Source organism: Mustela lutreola, chromosome 9 (genome assembly GCF_030435805.1).
Source record: "Mustela lutreola isolate mMusLut2 chromosome 9, mMusLut2.pri, whole genome shotgun sequence".
Classification (NCBI taxonomy): domain Eukaryota; kingdom Metazoa; phylum Chordata; class Mammalia; order Carnivora; family Mustelidae; genus Mustela; species Mustela lutreola.
In genome coordinates this window covers 96,671,162-96,691,522 of record NC_081298.1, presented here as the reverse complement: position 1 = coordinate 96,691,522, position 20,361 = coordinate 96,671,162, and the positions used below count along the sequence as shown (strand labels likewise).

General features: G+C 39.6%; 1 protein-coding gene across 4 annotated transcripts in view; it reads left to right on the top strand.

The window, feature by feature from the left end:
* The window catches only part of TACR1 (tachykinin receptor 1), a 170,047-nt gene that overhangs the window by 88,424 nt on the left and 61,262 nt on the right, over positions 1–20,361 (top strand). For all 4 annotated transcript variants that reach the window (XM_059188171.1, XM_059188170.1, XM_059188169.1 and 1 more), the window contains one exon: positions 8,525–8,719. In XM_059188171.1, coding sequence (XP_059044154.1) covers positions 8,525–8,719 — 195 coding nt within the window. The remainder of the gene's footprint in view (positions 1–8,524; positions 8,720–20,361) is intronic.

Here is a 20,361-nt window from a genome sequence, read left to right as displayed (position 1 = left end):
GAAAATTGCTCATCTCTAACCTTAGTACAGAGTAAACAGAAAAAATATATATATTCTGAAAGTTTGCAGCAGAAAAGGAGCACACACATGGGTGTGCAGGCCAAATTCATATCAGTTGAATCATCTTAAAAAAAAAAAAAAAAAACTCTCACAGAAATCTAGCTCACAGTGGTCCCAGCCTGGAAGTGTTCCCAGGTTCTTGGCAGAAACTACTGCAAATCTCGGAAGGAACCTAACTTCCACCCAGACATCAGTGAATTCTCACAGATAAAGTTCCAAAGTAAATCAGCAGGATGAAGTCAAAATGAAACAGATAATGAAACAGATCAATGTGAGTGAGAACCTGCTGAAGCAGACCCAGGGAGACTTCAGCTATTGGAGTTATTAGAGACTGAATATAAACTATGTGTGTTATGTTATGTATACAGAATTTAAAAAGCTATAAATAAGAAGCTTGAAAATATGAGGACCGAGTGAAACATATAAAGAATGACCGAGCATGTTGAAAAATAAGTAAATCAAAATTATAAAAATGAAAAATAGTAAGAGTTGAAATGTAAGAGGCAGGTCGAACGGTAGATTAGATTTGCTGGAGAAAGTCCATGAACTGGAAGACTGATCCAAACTCAGTATCCAGAATGTAGCACAAAGACACAAAAAGATAGATTTAAGAGAAAAAGCTAAGTTGTCTAAGTTAGTCAATAAGTAGTCTCTGTTTCTTTTTAATGTTTTACCCAATTTAGATACAGTGAGATTATAGTCCACCCCAGTTTCACACCAGTCCATTCTCAGAGAGAGTAAAAATTATTTACTAAAAAATACGTATCCATCAAAAGATTTTTCCCACAAGTGAAAAATTCTTAAGAGCAATTCAAGAATTCCAAAATTAAATTGTGCACACCTTAAAGCTTTCATCATTGACTTTGTGCAGTACCTCTTTATAGGGATAAATTTCTATCAGTTTTTGTTTACCAGATTTGTACTCAAAAATTTTAATTTTCTAAAAGCTTCAGAAGATCATATTTTGGGACTCTCCATTAAAAAGATTTGCATTAAAGGGGCACCTGGGTGGCTCAGGTGGTTAAGCTTCTGACTTTGGCTCAAGTCATGATGTCAGGATTTTGGGATCGAACCCCACATCAGGCTCCACACTCAGCAGGGAGTCTGCTTGTCTCTCTGCCCCTCCCCTTGCTCATGCTTCCTCTCTCTCAAATAAATAAATAAAATCTTTTAAAAAGATATTTGCATTAAAGATATTCAACTAAACAAAATGCAACCAAGACTTAGAAGACTCAGGTGCAAAAAATTTAGTGCTGTCCCATAAAAACACTTCCAAAATCCTATTACAATATACTTTCGTATTCAACATCAACTTTACTACCAAAGTAGAAGAAAACTAGTTTAGTTACTCTGCACCTACAAAAATTTTTGTAAATTTCAATGACTTCAGCTTCTATTTTATAATTGGTAAAATACCAGAGCTTGTTTGGCAAGTTATAGGTCTCTTAACCTATTCCAAATATATCTCTGTTCTATAGGTTTCTTAATTTAGTAAGGACATTATTTTTATCACATTGTATTCACATTAATATCAAAACAAAACAATTTATCTTCACTGTTGAAGTTTGAAATGAATTCATGGTAATATTCACAATGCCAATTTTTTTCTACTCCCCCAAACTTTGATTCCATGAATTAGGTTACGAAAGAATTGAACCATTATTGAAACTACCTGATTAACTATTTGAAAAATCTGATGACAGTGATATAAAAATAGAATCATTTAGCTGCTTGCCAAGTTCCTCTGCTAACCGAGACAAGATTCTCATAGTATCCCTTGAACTTTTGCATATGCACGAGAAAAATTAGAACTGAAAATTAGTGAAATAATTTAGAATGGTCATTTAATCTAAATGAAAAGTCATGCTTCCCAACGTAATGGGCAAACACACTATTTTCACTGTATATGTCCACAGCTTTGAACACATTTGGCTTAAACTAACTACTAATTTTTTTGGTGTGGATGCTGCTCCCTCTATCATCCGATTGGTATCTTCTGGTTTTCACATGTTCAGTGGTAACACTGAAGCTCCGTAGAAGGTAAATGTCTGCAAACCCTTTGTGTAGGTCACACATTCATCATTGATTTTAATGAAAAGCAGAAATCAGACCTGCAATTTTTCATTAAACATATACTTCTGTTTGCTTATAACTCATTGCTGTCAAAGAAGATTTTTAACTAAGAAAGCACTATCACCAGCCAATCAGTCAATACAATAAATAGTTGTGGATTCGCATGTACAATAAAAGGCAAAATCACAGTAGCAAGGGTGTCCAAATTACTCTAGACAGTAATCTGCTCATGTTATTTGATAGTTTTCCAGGCTTCACATCAACCCTGCCACCCATGCTCTGGTGACCTGGGCATTACAAGGCTGCAGGCAGAGGACACAGCATAACTGACTGTTTATCAGGTGGTTGCCAGGACCAGCAGCACTGAACCACAGGCCCACCACTCTCTAAGTCCAAGCACACTTCATTTCATCAGTGATTGTCCTGCCTGATGCACTTGAGTGGGCAATATAATCAGGGCTGGGACTAGGGTGGGGCAAGTGAGACATTCACCTTGGGTGCAAAATGTAAGGTGGCACAAATAATTCAGCAATTAAAATGCTAAAAGTATGCTAATGCAATATTTTAAAATAGAAAAAAAACTAATGCAAAAAATCTACGCTAAGCAGAATATCAAAATTTTCAATAAAGACAGGATCCAACTTTGCATTTGTACAACCCTGTGAGTGCCTCGCTCACGAGATCCCACCCTTATCTGGTGAATAAAGGAGGTCTGTAGGAGAAGAGAGGCTGCCCTGGAGGACAAGAAGAAGAAGGTGGGAACGTGCCATTCTCTGAACTCCCTCTAACCCAATTCTTCTGTCCCTGTTGCCCCTGCTTTAAGTTTTCAAATCCGACCCCACCTTTGCAGGCAAAAGCCTTCAGAATATTGCACTTGGTTTGGATCTTTACTATTTTTCCCCCATAGTTCATTTCAGGCCTTAGTCATGTGTATTTTGATGGCACCCTGCCTGTAGACTCTATAATCTGAAATCACCTTTGAACCACATAGATCCTTTGATCACACATGGGGCAGGACAGCTCGGACATCAGTTAGCTACATCTCTCCTTCTATTAACTCTAAATTGTCCCAGGCTCTCAGTTCCATCTGTCTTTGCATCTATTTCTTAACGATTTTATTGCCTATGCCATTCTTGTCAGCTTGTTCTTTTTAAATTGAATCCGACAGTGCTGTGAATCTATGGTGGGCTTAAAGGCCATTCTTAGAATTGTGTGTAGCATAGCAGTGAGGACTCAAGGGGCTTTGCCGTTAAGAAAAATGCTTTGGTAATATGTGAGCTTCAGGTCACCTCTGTTGGCTGCTCAAAGGCCTCTTTGGTTATAGTTGTGTAATGCTTGAGCTTAGTTGAGTGGACAAAGTTATTGGTCAAGTGATATGGCTAAGCAAGGATTTTGATGATTAAAGAAATGTCTTAGAAGAGAACCCCAACTGATGCGCCAACAGGTGTTCTTTGAGCTGGAACGGGGCGGGGAGGAGGAGGGGAAAGGATGGTGCAACCTCTTGTTCAGAGGAAGAGCTGGAGGGGTGACATCATGAAGCAAGACTGAATTCTCTACATGGTGGTCAGTGTTGAAGTCAGTCAACAAACACTGATTGAGAATTTATGTAAGGGTTTAATGTAAAGAGATGGAAAATTCTGAAGACCCAGGTCCAGTGAAGTCCTTCCTCTGGGACCCGGATGTCTGTATGACAGAAAACACTGAGCAATAATTATTCCCACATCCTAGTCTCACATATGTTCAGATTGGGAAGAATGAAGGTGTAGTAAGTATGTAGGTCTCCTACTGCATGTATTTTTATTCAACAACCGTTTATGGAGCCCCTGCTATGTGCTGACAGAGTTCATATTCATTTATTCAATTAAGCTTTCGCTGAGTTTTTACTCTGTCCTCGGCACTGAGGGAAGCCAAGCTTGAGTAAGTCACAGCAACTGCCACCTGCATAGAATCTGTCCAGGTTGAATTAAGACAATGTAGACAAGCAAATAAACCAAAATGGGATCCACACAAGGTTAGAGATCCTCAGCAGGAAAGGCAAGGCACCGAAACCCAGTCACAGGACATGATAAATGGGCCAAAACATGAAAATAAGTAGGAGTCCACCAGAAGGAGATTAAGGAGTAAAAACATCATGGCTTAGTGACCACTGTACTCAGACTGGGGCTAGATTCTGGGGTCACGGATGGCTGCTGATCGCTTCACTAACTCCTTGTGGGCTGTAAGCTTTATCCACCCAATGAATTTCAGTCAGAGTCCTCCGTCTGCCAAGCCGAAGTAAAGTGTTTCTGAAGAGAACACCATGTCTTCCTATGGTTCTAATTCCTCCTGCTCTTCCCTTCTTATCAATTAGACCAGAGATCAAGAAACCGTGGGCCCCAGCCAAGCCCAGTCCCCACCAGTTTTGTACATTGCCTTATCGGCACACAATCACACTCAACAGTTGCCTTGTCCGCTTTCCCACTATAAAGACAAAGTTGAGTAGTTATGACAGAAATTCTGTGGGCCACAAAACTTAGAATATTTCCCATCTGGCCCTTTACAGAAAAAGCTCTCTGACCTTTGAGCAAGACTATAGCATCTATGCTCTCAGCTGTCACTATTCCTCATCATTTGAACCTGGATGCAGCCCGTTGAGGGAAAGCACCCTGGGAGGAAGTGAGTGGAGATGAGGAAGGGCAGGGACAGGAACTGGAGGCAGAACCTGGGAGGTGAGATCTCTCGGCAGAGGAAAGACATCCTCTCTGCCCAGCGACGTAGGGCTGGTATAAGAGGACATTATGAGGATACTGGGGCCGATCAGAAGATTGGAGTTCTTTTTCACAATAAGATTGTTTCACTGTGCCTTTAAAAAAAAAAATGTGTAGCCTTATACTTTGCCAGATTTCAGAGACTCTGTGGAGAGTTCTTTTTATAAAGCACGATCGTGCAAGAGGAAGATAGCGCCTCAGGTGTTTGAGCTGAGAGGCCACATACAATTCAAATCAAAGCAGAGGACCCTCCGTGGGACTGCAGCAACCTGAGGAGGAGAACGTAATCCACATCCCACACAGCCCCCCGGACCCCTGTCTCTGGCAGCCTGATGATTAATGCGTAAACCAGGAAGACATTTCATTGACTGCCTTCTGGTCTCTTAAGCACAATGCAGTCAATAAATATTTATTGAATGCATTTTCCTAAGGCTTGCAGCACTTGCTCCATGATAAGTCATAACTGAATAAGCAAGAATCGTTCAGGGCTGTTACAAATAAATATATAAATGTATGTTAATGGAATCCAAGCTAGGAATGGTCAGCAGGAAAGAAAATATGCATCCGTCTACGGACAGGACATGCTTCTTGGGGTGAATAAGAAAGAAGCATGTCATGTAAGCTCCAGAAGTGAGGATTGCCAAAGAAAGAAGGGAGAAAGGTAAAAAAAAAAAAAAAAGAAGAAGAAGAAAGGGATAGCGAGAGATTTATAAATGGCTCTATTTTGAACAAATGAAAATACATACTTTTCTTTAGGGCCAAGCTTTTGTATTCTCTCTAGCTTTATGTGGATAACATTTTCATCTGTCGCTGAAATGGCTCCTCTGCTCAAGAAATGGCAGAGTTAACTGAAATGAGCTCCCAAATTGTAATTTTTGCAATAAAGGTAAAATATGGATATCTGCAGCCCATTTGAAGCTATAGTACCAATATGCCGATGCAGTTCCCCCTTAAGCTCCAGTCACATTAGATTCTGAATGGCGTATCACCAATTGGGGCACAGGCATGGGAGTTAAGGTACGTTTATTTAAGACTGAATGCTTATCCTGAGTTAAAAGCAAATTAAAATCTTGCATTTGAGATAATGTTAAAAGGGGACAATGTAATTAGCCCATTCTCCTCTGTGCAGTCTCGTCATGCTCCTGTAGAGCCTGAGAATGCACAACTACAGTGAAAGCAGAAGCCTGGATGGTGCTGGAAAGGAAAGGCACCTGCATAGCTAGGTGTCTAGCTTTGTAGGGGAAAGATCTTGCCTCTGGAAAGTGATCCAGTAAGCCAGCCTACAATTAATGCAAACATCATTAATGACCATCTAGGTCCAGCCCTTCACCAGATTGGAAAGGACTCTAGTGACTGCACAGTTCACCTCCATTGGCTCTGCTTCTGGGTTCCCTGTCCACAGCCACTCCACGACGGAAGAGGGAACCAGTCTTCATTGGTTTTAGGCAGCAAGAAAGAGGCAGAATCAAGAAGGAAATCAAGACATCTCAGGGTTCTTTTCAGGAGACCCCCGCAAGGGTGGAAGGTCGTCAGGTCTACGGCGTAGCAGACCTTCCTTGGAAGCAGCTGTGGCCCCTTGGGGTAATCTAAAGAAGACACACAGGCTTGATTCAGGGCATTTTGAGAGTTGTCTTTGCCCCTCTGGTGCTGGCTTTGCCCTGTCTGGTGCTCTAGACAACAACTGAATGATAGGTTTTATGGCCACCAACTCAACTGAGGAAACTTGCCAGAAGATTTATGGCTTACCGCTCACCCTCACCAAAATATCTGTTCCAAGTCTCTTCTGAATTCTACTCTCTCCTGAATTCTAGACCACCTGTCCATTTTTCCAAAAGAGAGAGAAGGAAAAGATTCTGTGGGGTTTCTTCCTGAAGGTTATCACTTCTGATCATGTATCTGAAGACTGACCTGACATACATAGGCTTACCTTGAGAAGAAAGCCTAGATGGCTAGGAAGAAAATGTGGAGAAAAGTGTTTTAAAGTTTAGAATTATAAAACATCACTTAAAGAAGGCTTTACGAAAACTGAGCCAAAAAGCTCCTGGGCAGGGAGTCAGATCTAATCACAGCACAGGGAAGAGAGGAAGGCTTTGAATGCTTCCTGCCCTTTAAGTAGGATGCCCAGCAGACTTGTCCCAAAACCAGCTAAGCTCACCTCTTCAAGCACCTCCAACAGGCCCCCTGCCATTCCAAGACTTGATTTCCGCTGCTGCCTCCGTAGGGCTCTAAGGCGTTTATCAGATTACCACTTGAGGTCACATATCCTACTGTCGTGTTTTGTGGTTGCTTATTTATGCGCCTGCTCTCCCCAGAGAAATGAGGAGCTTGGAGCCGAGAAGGAAAAGCTGTGTTCTGTGTGCGGCAGGTGCCCGGTGCGAATTTGTAGTGCACATGCTGAATGAAATTGCTTTACTTGTAAAGCAATTTACAAGTAAATTGTAACCGTGGTCCCAGTTCTGGCCTACAGATCCTGGAAGTCCAAAGGGTGTAGAAAAAGAATTATGCGGAATTATGTGCAGCCAGCTGACAGCTGGGCTGCTATTTGTCTGCTCTTTTCCCAAGATTCCATTGGCCATTCTGTCCCATAGAAGCCAGAAATACCTGCATATCAGAGAACCAATGTAAGGTTTTATCCAATAATATTTAAACCCCAAAGGCAGTGTGAGACATAATTTCTGCTTTGATAAAGGATGCGTATTTTAAGGGATGGATCCATAAACTTTACAAGAAAAAATAAACAGAGCAAGATGCCTTTTAAAATGGAGGATGCAGAATTGATGTGATTATAATTGATAGCAAATGCTGATTGGAATATTTATTATTCCTAAGATCCCTGCTACATTTCAGAGGCGGCACAAATTCAAACATGTGGACACATTCATTCGGGGCTCCATTCCAGATGAGAGGACATGGGGGAGTGGCTCCGCGTCCTGAGCCATCACTCACGGTGCTTCCCTCTTCCTATGAATGAGGTTTCACCCCCCACCCCAGACTTTAATATACCCAAGTGTGTCTATCTCAGCAGGAAGAGACTGTCTTTCTCCCCATGAGGCATGCATTGTTAGCCACACACTGACTTCTAGATGTTCAAAGAACAGATGAAGATTTCACCAGGAGCTGGTTTTCTGTTAGGCTACTACTTTCTCATAGTTCATTACCCCTCAAATGGTAGAGGCTGACATAAGATTGCTAGCCTTTTAAATGGCCACATAAAAACTTTAAAAAGCCAATATTTTTATCAACGGTATTCCTTAATTCAAGAAGGATAAAGATGGTCTTTATATTGAATAAATTGACAACATGGTTCTTGTCCTTCTAATTCTACCATATGCCTCTGATCTACATTTGGCTATCATGTCCCCAGCATGAGCATCCTATTAACGAAAATGTCTCTCTTAGAATATTGCTTGATGGGTTCTAGATATTTGAAAACCTGGTTGTCTTTTCTTACGTATTTTAGGGTTTTATGTCCTTTCAGTCATAACATTTAAGGATAGAATATGCAAAAGTGATCAGAAAATAGTCGTAAAAGTCATCAGAAGTCAAATGTTTCCCTGGAATTTTTCTTTGGTAGGCACAATGCTAATCCCCAATGCAAATTCTGGTGACCAAATCAGAAATTGGTCCTTGCTTCTCTGTTCCAGGTACATGGCCATCATCCATCCCCTCCAGCCCCGGCTCTCAGCCACGGCCACCAAGGTGGTCATCTGTGTCATCTGGGTCCTGGCTCTTCTACTGGCCTTCCCCCAGGGCTACTACTCAACCACAGAGACCATGCCCAACAGAGTCGTGTGCATGATTGAATGGCCCGAACATCCCGACAAGATCTACGAGAAAGTGTGAGTAGGGATGATTCCCGGGTGACGCCTTCTTTGTCTTTTCTTCTTCTTTCTTTCCATGTTCTTTTGTTGGTTACAATTTAGCATCTATCTAGAAGCATTTCTCATAACCAGTTGGATGTTAGGCTGATGTGTCCATCATTATCAAGGAACTCTTTGTGTCCCAAATACTACTCTGGACTTTGAGTGAAAATTTTAAAAATACGTAAGACCTGGATCTTGTTATAGCCTGCTATCCAAGCGTTCTTCCGTATCCTGCGGGTTCTCGCGACTCTGCCCCACCAGTGTCTGCATTGCTTTGCCTGGGAGTTTGTCTCTCCAGAACGCTGCTCTGCCCTCTTGTTCAGCATGCCAGAAGGTGGGGGAATTATCCTTGCTCCCAGCAGCTCTCAACAGCAGATAGCAGTTGGAGTATGAACACCAGCGCCCTCAGCCCACAGGTGGGATGTCTCTGAGGTGTGTGTTTACACTGCGGTCAAGGTTTTGTCTCAGGGTGAAGCTCCAGTCACCCCCGCTGACACCCCCTTCTCTGTGCCACAGCTCTTCTCCCTACTGGCATTTCTTTCTCCTTCTAACGAACTCACTTGCGCTTGAATCTTGATCTCAGGGTGTGCCTCTGGGGGAAGCCAAGCCATAGCACATATCTTCCAGAGTTTTCTAGGTGGAGAAATAAGATACACATTCAAAATGGATGGGAAGGCAAGGCCAGTACAATGAGACCTTAAGAGTTACAGGTTTCCCTACAAGACATGCCAGCTTTTATCTTCAGGGGCCTGACTGATCGCATTAAAGGGATTTCAAAGAAATCCTGGCAGTTTTCTCCAGGACTTTTCCTAGAGGCTACACTGAAATGGCTTATTCTTTGTTTTGTTCCGCTCAGGTGAGTGGCAATGTGACATTTCTATCACTGTCAGTTTCCTGGGCTCAGAGCACATTGATCTGTGGGTCCTTTGACAGTTCTCTGTAATTCTCCAATCTCGGGTTTATTATGTGAATCATAAGATAACACTGGCGTTAATAATCAGATGATATATGTTTTAATAACAAGATTGCCATTACTACTTCTATGACTCCGGGCAAGGATCACAGACCCCCCTCATTGTTAAATTGAAAGTGATAAGCACTGCTTCCCATAAACAACTGCTGTGAAGTGCAAACGAGATAATGTATCCTCGCCTTGTAAGCTATTAAATGCCATACGAAAGGTAAGATACTGTTATCGAACCAAATTCATCAGATAGTGGTAGAATCATTACAGGCCTTTAAACTCATTAGGCGGTAACATGAGGCACTACCTGTTGGCACCCAAGATCTGAGGGTCTGAAAGCCTGCTGCAGAGAGTTCCACGGAGCATGGAAATGGGGCTTGCCAGAAAGCAATACATAAAGCCCAGGCTTTGCCTCCCAGACACAGGCAGTGGGATTTAATCGATCAAGCAGTGGGGGGATTAATGCTCAGCCTAGAAGGAGACATTGAAAATTATTCTTCCAAATAAAACTACAAGCCTGAGTGGGGTCTCAGCGGGGGAAAGAACAGAGCTTTCTAAGCTGTACAGGGCCCGTGAACGTGTTCAAGCCAGAAGGTTCCCTCAGAAGGGAAAAATGAAAGACCCTGAATTAAAGCCCATTCTGTAAGCTGCTTAGAAACTGCCTTTGACTTGGTTCACGTGATTTTTTTCGAAGTCTGCTCACCTTCCTACAGTTTTGTTTCAAAATACAGTCCATTTATCTTCCAACAAATTCCAAGTTTAACATGGAAACAAAGGTATTTACACAGATCCCTGGAGTCTTGCCCAAGAAATAGTAGTTTTTAAAGTTTTACTCTGAAACATTTTGCTGTCTTTGGCTTGTTAATGATGAAGAAAGCCCTCTGAGACTCGATACAGTATGCTGATTGTCTTCTTTCCTTGCAATGAGAATTTAGGGTAGCTGGACTAGAAGCATGCTTAGGTTTGCCATCATTGTTTATTTCATGATTTTTTGAACTTCTTCCTTCTTTTTATTTGTTCATTTTTAAAATTTTATTATTTTTATTACGTTTTTAATTTTAATTCTGGTATAGTTAACATACCGTCTTAAATTAATTTCAGGTGTACAGTAGAGTGATTCCACCGTTCTATCCACTGCTCAGTGCTCACCATGCTAAAGGCTCACTTATTTCACTCATCTCTGCACCTTCCTCCGCTCTGGGAACCATCATTTTGTTTGCTATAGTTAAGGGTCTGTTTCTGGGTTTGTCTCTCTCTTTTTCCCTTTGCTCATTTGTTTTGTTTCTTAAATTCCACACGTGAGTGAAGACGAATGGATAAAGAAGATATGAGATACACACACACAAACACACACACACACACACACACACACACACAGAGGAGTTTTATTTGGCCATAAAAAAGAAGGAAATCTTGCCAGTTGCAACAGCACGGTTGGAGTCAAAAGTGTAATGCTAAGCGAAATAAGTCAATCAGAGAAAGGCAATACCATATGTTTATTTCATGATTTTAATCTTAAAAAATGAGTCTGGAGAACAGCATCTGATTTTATCTACTCAAGATGTGTAAAATGTTTATGGATACAGTAGTAAGTTGAAAGAATCTGTATTTGTCATCCACATACGATGTCTGTGAAGCAAACATAAGTCGAGTGCATAGTAAGCTTTATGTAAGCCTATTTCCTTTTTGTCAATATCCTTCATAATGCCTTATGATATACTTTTAGAGAATTTAAGTTTTACTAGCTCTAACCTAAGTACTTCTGCTTCTGCTGGGACTGATTGCCATTGTCTTCTGCTGGGACTGATTGCCATTTCCACAGCAGACAATAATCCCAAATTTGAAACCAGAAGGAAACTTTTTTTAAGGCAGTATAATAATTAGGTTAAGAACATGGGGTCTGGAGTTAAATGAGGGCTCAACTCCCAGCCACATCACTGTCTAGTTGAGTCATCATGGTCAAATTATTTAAGCCTCTAAGCTGAATGGAACATTCCACATAGAGGTATCGACAAAAGTAAATAAGGCACATGCTTAGCCCAGTGCCAAGCACATGGGAAGAGTCTGGCGCATCACTCGTAGATCTAGGTACATGGGTAGATGACTGGCAGGAGACAGTGTGGTGGGCAAATGCTTAGGCCCAATTTTCCTGATGAATAATTTGTGCCAGCTAATTATATAAAAAGGTTTTGTAAAAATCTTAGATTGCTGCATTCACCTTCTGGCTAGACGCTGAACCTCCAGCCCTGATCATTCATCATTCAGGCTCTTTATTAATACATGGATTAAATTAAGCACTATTAAAGAAAGGCAATCCAATAAAAGAGCAGGCAAAAGTTTTGCATATGCACTTCGCAAAAGGAAATGTCCAAATGACCAGTTAATATGTGAGGAGGCACACAACTTCATTCATCACCAGTGAAATACAAATGAAAACCATAATGACATCTTTCTGCCTACCCATTAGACAGGCAAATGTTAAGAAGCCTGACTCAACTAAGCATTTAGAACTTTCGGTGAAATTAAGAAACAGTGAGAACCTTTGTAGACTGCTAGAAGAAGCATACATCGATAAAACCATATTGGAAAACATTTTGTAGTATCCAGAAAAGCAGAAGCTATTCACACACTACCACCCCACAGTTTTGCCCAGGGGTAACTTCCCTAGAAAAATGCATACACATGTGCATCCAAACACAGCTAGAGTATGGTTCATATCAGCATTGTTCTTAATGCCCCAAACTGGAGGTATTCCAGATGTCCATCATCAGTTGGATGGGTAAAAAACTGTGGCACAAGCATGTAACAGAATACTATGTAATTAACACAACGAACAGAATGTAGCTCCATGCAACATGGCTGGTTCTTACAAAGTCTTAAAACAAAATGAGGAAAATGGAAGTACATCTTTAAGAGCACATCAGTATGTGGTTGAACTATAAATGCAAACAAAGTAGTAGTCACCATGAAAGTGAAGACATGATTCTCTCTCATGGGAAGGAAAGGTGTGTGGCCAAGAAGAGACACTTAGAGATGCTTTTGAGGGGCTGACAAAATTATATTTCTTGAGCTCTGTGGTAGTAGCATGAGTGCTTGCTTAAAAACCATTCATAATACCAGGTGATTTTGCTCATCCATTTTTTCTGGAAAGTATGCTTCATATTTTTTAACTGTAAATTAAATGCTATTCAAAGGATTTTGCTTTTACAAGCTTTCAAGAAACTGCTTTCCTTGGGATAACCCCAGAAGTTCGTTCCTTAAGAATTACCTTCTGAGGCACAGAGCTTTGCCTAGAATGATATTATTCATAAATTTTTACTTTTGAATAAGCCAAAGCATGGATGGACCCCACTGCATTCTCATGCTTACTTAACCTCGTTCATTTTGCCTTGCTGACTCCTACCTTTCAGCCCACCTGGAATTTTCCCAACTGGTCTAAGAGCATATGGGACAAATGCTGTCCCTGAAAGGAGTGGCAAACGTTGAGTAGAGCATAAGGCCCAGACAGTCTCCACAACCTCCACCCCTTACTGCTATATTCATAAGCATGTACCTCTGGGCAATAAAATGCTACCGACAGACTTGGTCAGTTTCCTGGAAAATCATTTCAAACTTTATTTTGCATTTTTAAAAATGAGCAAATTTTGAAGTATACTGAAAATTCCTATAATTTCTTTAATCATCTGTATGCTCATCTTTCATGAAAGGCTCTAACATTTTGATGAATATTCTTCCAGTCTCTTACTCCCTCTCTAGGGAGATACTGTTCTTAGTTTGTTTTGAAGGCACACAGGTCAACACAAATACAGATTGCCTCCCTCTCTGTAACACAAAATGTAGCTCATATTTATGCACATCACTCTGTATTTTATTTTTAAAATTTAATGTGTCTTAGAGATATTTCCATATCAGTTCATGAAGAGCATCTCTTCTTTGTCTCAGCTACACACAGTACTCCAGGCTACAAATGTACAATGTTATTTAGCCAATCACACTTTGGGTGGACTTTGGATTATCTCCAGCCTTTTGCTATTCTGGAGCACAGCCATGCACATTTATCATGCAAGGCTATCTATAGCAAAAAATTTCCAAAAATGAAATTGCTGAGTCAAAGACATATAACATTTTAATTTTGATATTTGCCCTCCATATCGAATGGTGCTAATTTACATTCTGAACCAGCAGTGTATGGAAGTCCTGGTTCCTCTACAGCCTTCCCAACAGAGTAGTGTATTGTCAGGCTTTGAGATTTTTGCCCATTATAGTTAAAATTTGCGTTTCTCTTTTTACAAGTAGGGTTGAATATCTTTTCATAATAGGAGTAATTTGTATATACATCTTACTATCTGTTAATTTCATTTACCATGTCATGAATTATTTCCTATGTCATTAAACATGTTTCTACAACCTGTTATGAGTATATACATAAACACATACATATATGTTTATATGTGTGCATAAATAATAATTTGGGGGGCACTTGGGTGACTCAGACAGTTGAGTGTCCGGCTCTTGATTTCTGCTCGGGTCATGGTCTCGGGGTCATGAGATCTAGCTCTGTGTCAGGCTCCTCACTCAGCGGGGTGTCTGCTTGAAATTCTTTCCCTCTCCCTCTGCTCCTATACTCTCTCTCTCAAATAAATAAGTAGATCTTTCAAAAATGAATGATAGGGCGCCTGGGTGGCTCAGTGGGTTAAAGTCTCTGCCTTTGGCTCGGGTCATGATCCCAGCGTCCTGGGATCGAGCCCCGCGTCAGGCTCTCTGCTCAGTGGGGAGCCTGCTTCCTCCTCTCTCTCTGCCTGCTTCTCTGCCTACTTGTGATCTCCATCTGTCAGATAATAAAATCTTTAAAAAAATGAATGATAATTTTGTTAACGAATCTGTTCTTTGAAAACTGACTACTCTTTGAAAATTGAGCTCTTTCAGCTGACTTAAGGTAAGAGACTAAGCTTTAAAACAAGCTGCTTCTAGCTCTATTCCCAGATCCCTCCGGGGACTACTTCAGTGTCCTCTGCCATCCCCTGCTTATGTTTACAGCACACGGTTAGAGAAAATATCCTAATGTTGTAACAGTCATGAAAATGAGGACGTAGGCTCGTTATTAATGTAATAATATCATCATCTGTAATTGAATGCTGCCACCATGTGCAAGCTGGCTTGGCTTTGGCTGCTCTGGTGAACTGTGACACTTCCCAGGAAGTCCTATGAAGAGGGAATAGATGGACTGGTTTCATGGGTGACCAAAAGGGACTCCTCCTGGCACAGAAAAATGCAAGGGAAAGGATGAAGTATAAAAAAGAAATACATCGACCTCCCTGTTCTACTAAAATGAGGAGGAATGCACCGTAGCTTTCAAAGTTAATCAGAGCCAAGCCCACTCTTAAGGATGCTGTACAAGCTGTCAGGTTGCAGTGGTCCCAGAAGGTTCCACAACAATACCCCCGAGGACAAGTAAGATGAATGAGTCCACACTTCTTCATCAGAGGGCCTACCACCAAGGCCAAGAAAAAGTCTGTAATGAGGATGAAAAATGAGAAAGACATCCAAATGAATGAGATTTAGACAGTGGGGGAGTTCAGTTTCCTGAATCATTTATTAACATTGGTCATATATCATTTTCTATTAATTAGACCTCCATGTACCTAACTTTGCAGTAGAACTGTGGCAAGAAGTAAGATATGCCTATTCTGAATTCCAAATATTACCAATAGTACTGGGAAAGGAGGCAATGCAAGAAAATAGCATCATTCATAACTTTAATTACCTGGAAATCTCGTGGATGGGAACTTGAGTGTATATATTAACTCTAATATAATTCTCTATAAATACTAGTCTTAAGAAAGACTATAAAAATGTGCTGGTTTTTTTGCAGCATTTTGTCTTTTATATATTACAGCCCATCATCAGAAGTTAGCTGAAATTTTTATATTGATACATATTTTTTCTCTCATTAATAATAATGAAAATTGAAAATCAACTAACTGAAAGCATATGAGGGGAAAAGGGAGTATCAGAAAATGTACCTGAAGCATTACTTCTCAAATGTTCCACCTTCTTGATTATTTCACAAATAAACGAAGGAAAAGAAATGTGAATCCTTTGCCAAGCTGCTCCAGGCCTTGGCCAAAGGGGTGTCAGCGTATTTGCGTTTCCAGGACTGATTGTTTATGCTAGCTGTTATGATTAATCTCCTCCCCTGACACCTGCTACATTTATAGATACAGCCCAGGGCCCCTGGTATTGTCTCGGCTGTTGATGAAAAGCAGTTAAGCCAAGAATGAAAAGTACATCGACACTTCAGGGAAAGATGGTTGCATAAAAACAATCCCTTAACCTTGACTCCCAGAAAGAAATTAAGAGTGAGCAAAGGAGGAGGAGGAGGTAACTTAAAAGAAAAAAGAAAAGAAAAGTCAAAAAAAAGAAAAAGGAAAGGAAAAGCCTACATTTATACAGAGACTAGGAAGTTTGCCATACAAATGCCAGAAATTGCACTCCGTTTCTGGTAGATACTGTGCAGACAGAGCCAAGGAAGAGGCAGCCACCACCAAGGACTAGCATGGGCAAGACATAAAAGAGCAGCCCCTAATTTGGAGGGAACCGTGTAAGCCTGAGGAAGATGGGACCCCGTAGTTTGAGATTCCTTTGAACTGCCACTATCAGCTTCCAGAGACAGCTGCTCTTAGACTGGGCACAAGGCGCACCCAGGCTAGACAGCATAATTGATAGTAAGATAAAAATGGATGATTTCCTACAAAACTGTAAATATCAAATTGATGTAGCTTGAGGGGAAAGGAATGAAAATACTGTTCAACAACAACATTTATGAAAGGCACCGGGATCAAAATTTGTGCAGAGAAATTCTTTCAAACGTAAGACTTAAATATAAGCTCTCCTAGAGTTCAAAACCATATGGAGTACTTCCTAAGTTATATACACACTTGGCACAATATGATTGTGAAAAACTAACAAAGAGAACTCCAGAAACCTTCAGGCCAATACCATTTATAAACATATATGCAAACATCCTAATTAAAAGTCACTAAAAAAGTCAAAATGATATTAAAATAGCACTGGCTTGTTTTTGAGCATGACTTTTTCCAGCAAATAAGGTTAGTAAGTTATCAAGAAATCTGTTGTATTTCTTTTAATTAATTGGTCAAAGGAAAGCATCATTATTTGTTTCAACAAATGTCAAGATAAATTTATTAAAATATAGTATCTATTAAAGGAAAAAGTAGCTTTTATCAGCAATAATCCTTGAGAAAATAAATGTATAAGATCTCCTTTACAGCAGAAACAAAATTAAAACACTTTGAATATTTAAGAAATAAGAGCTATATGAAGAAAATTAAAACATTGTGCTATTTTAGGGGTGCCCGGGTGGCTCAGTCAGTTGAGCATCTGCCTTCAGCTTAGGTCATTACCCCAGGGTCCTGGGATCGAGTCCTGCATCAGGCTCCCTACTTCTCCCTCTCCCACTCCCTCTGCTTGTGTTCCCTCTCTATCAAATAAATTCTCAGACAGAGATCACAAGTAGACAGAAAAGCAGTCAGAGAGAGAGAGAGGAGGAAGCAGGCTCCCTGCTAAGCAGAGAGCCCGATGCGGGGCTTGATCCCAGGACGCTGGGATCATGACCTGAGCCGAAGGCAGAGGCTTTAACCCACTGAGCCACCCAGGTGCCCCAATAAAATCTTTTTTAAATATGTGCTTTGGTGAGTGCTGTGAAGTGTGTAAACCTGGTGATTCACAGACCTGTACCCCTGGGGATAAAAATATATGTTTATAAAAAATAAAAAAATTAAAATCTAAAAAAAAAAAAAATCATGCTATTAGACTTTACTGAATAGCAGAAGAGAATATTTGAGAAACATTTCACCTGATTCAAATGCTGGAAATATCTAAGAGCATATAGGAAACAGTTTCCTTTCTATCTCTTTTTTCCCATTTGTAAACTGGCCATTTGTAAAGCAGCGTTATTCACAGGAGTCAAAATGTGGAAACACCCTTCTATCTTTACGTGATTTCATAAAGCTATCAGTTCTCCACAAACTTCCCACAAGTATGTTTAGGTAACCGAGAAAGCAAGTCATTTAAAAAGAATAAATAGATAAAAATAGTTCAAGAAAAGATGGAACAAGAAGAATTAATTTTGATGTCTGCAAAATACTGAAAAACAATGATAAGAAGTGACTCGCTCTTCCAGATATGAAAATATCATTTCTGGGGATAGAATTAATTAAAAAAAAAAGAAATCACACACCCATACACACACACAGAAACCCAAGACTATAAAATATTGTATTTAGTGTATGCTACAGATGGCATGTCAAAATCTATAAATTTGGAGGGGAACCCGATCAACCAAAATTTTGTAGAATTCTCTAACTCAAATGATTTTATGGGTAACTGCATAAGCCACCACTGCCTGCAGCTTGGAGAGTAGCAACATATGTTAACACACTGAAGCCTCTGAGAGGCTTTCCATTCAAAAATGTTTTGTTTATTTTTATAGGAAATATATTCATGTGGTTTAAAAGTTCAGCTATTGTAAAAGGGTAATCAGGAAAAAATTTCTCCCTCTAGCCACTGCTCTTATTTTCTTGTGAGCTTTCTAAAGTTTCCTTGTGCTTATCTTAAAAAAGTTTGTGTATATGATCTTGCTGTTCTCTTTCTTACACAAAATAGATAATACAACCTATTCTTGCTTTTTCCTTTAACAACTCATCTCAGAAGTCCTTTCTCACCATATGGAGCAAGCAGTCTCATTTTTTTCTTCTTTTATTTTTTTTTTAATAGCTGCATAGTATTCTTCCTTATGGGAAAACATCATTTATTTTTCTGGTATGATTTTCATGTATATTTGAACTCTTCCTACTGTTTACTAGTTCAAATTATATTGCAATGAATAGGCTTCCCCCTGATTAAGTATTGCAATAAAAAGACCTGAAAGTTTTGCTTAAACCTTATGTTTCCCAAGCTTATTTGATCATAAAATCCTTCTTTTGATTAATCCCATTAATATCCCACAGAACTATTGCCCAAAAAACATGTTCTGGGAAAACTCCAGGCTAATCCTTTCTCACAACTTAAGACCAATATAAATTCCATGTATAGATGAGATGGAGAAGAGACTTTTCCTAACACCAAAGTCAAGGCCAAAATGAAAGAAATTGCTGGTTTGAATACAGATATAGAGATAAAGATATATTTCTTAAATTCTGTATATCAAAGAAACTCCATGAAAATACAATGTATGAGACAAACCATCAATAAAATTAACATAGAAAAGCCCTAAATAATCAGTAAGAATAAGGTGTTTTTTTTTTTAATCAAAAAACTTACAGAGCATAAAAGAATACAAAAAGGTGTATTCCACTAAGGGATACAATTTTCTCTTTATTTGATTGGCCCAGATTAAAGTTAATGAAAATGCTAAGTATTAACAAGGTTACAGGGAAGATGGGCACTGTGTTCAGGAAGGCAGTTTGACAATATCAATCAAGATTTTAAATATACACTTGATTGTTTTATTTCTTAAATTCCACGTATGAGTGAAATCATATGGCATTTCTCTGTCTCTGACTTATTTCACTTAGCATTATACTCTCTAACTCTACCCATGTTGTTGCCAATGGCAAGATTCCATTCTTTTTTATAGCCGAATAACATTCATTGTATATATATTTATATATACCACATCTTCTTTATCCATTGATCAATTGGTGGACACTTGGGAGCAAAGGGAAAAAGAGAGAGAGACAGAGAGATTGAGAGAGAAAGAGAAAGAGAGATAAACCAAGAAACAGATTCTTAACTAACATACTGATGGTTTGTTCTCTGTAGTTAAATGGTTAAATAGGTGATGGGGATCAAGGAGTGTGTTGTGATGAATGCAGGATGATGTGTGGGATTGTGGAATCACCCTACTGTATACCTGAAACTAACAGTTTAACTAATAGTTTAACGAACTGGAATTAAAATTAAAGCCTTAAAAAATTAAATACACACTTGATTTGGATCAGCAGTAATACTCTTAGAAAGTCAGGAGGGCTAGTGTAAGAAAGTCAGGATGTATGTGCAAGATATTGATATCCACATGATTAATAAGTTTGTAAAATTAGAAATAAATCCCCAATCATAGGGGACTGAATAATAAATCATTAATAGATCATTCACACAAAGAAAAACTATGCAGCCATTGAAAATAACATTGCACAAGCATGTTAATTAACATGAAAATATATTCATGATACTCTGATCAGTAAATAAAATGGGTTTCAGGGGCGCCTGGGTGGCTCAGTGGGGTAAGCCTCTGCCATTGGCTCAGGTCATGATTTCAGGGTCCTGCATCAGTCTCTCTGCTCAGTGGGGAGCCTGCTTCCCCCCTCTCTCCGCCTGCCTCTCTGCCTACTTGTGATCTCTCTCTCTGTGTCAAATAAATAAATATAATCTTTTTAAAAATGGGTTTCAAAGTAATGTGTATAGTATAGTGGCGTTTCTGTGATTTTTTAAAGAAAATGATTATATGCATTTACGGTTAGATATACAGCATTTACATGAAAGATATACAGCAAAGTTTAATGCTCAATTATTTTTTATTTTCTTGGAGGCAGGGCTATGGATCATTTAAATTTCTTGGTTTTTGCTTATCTGA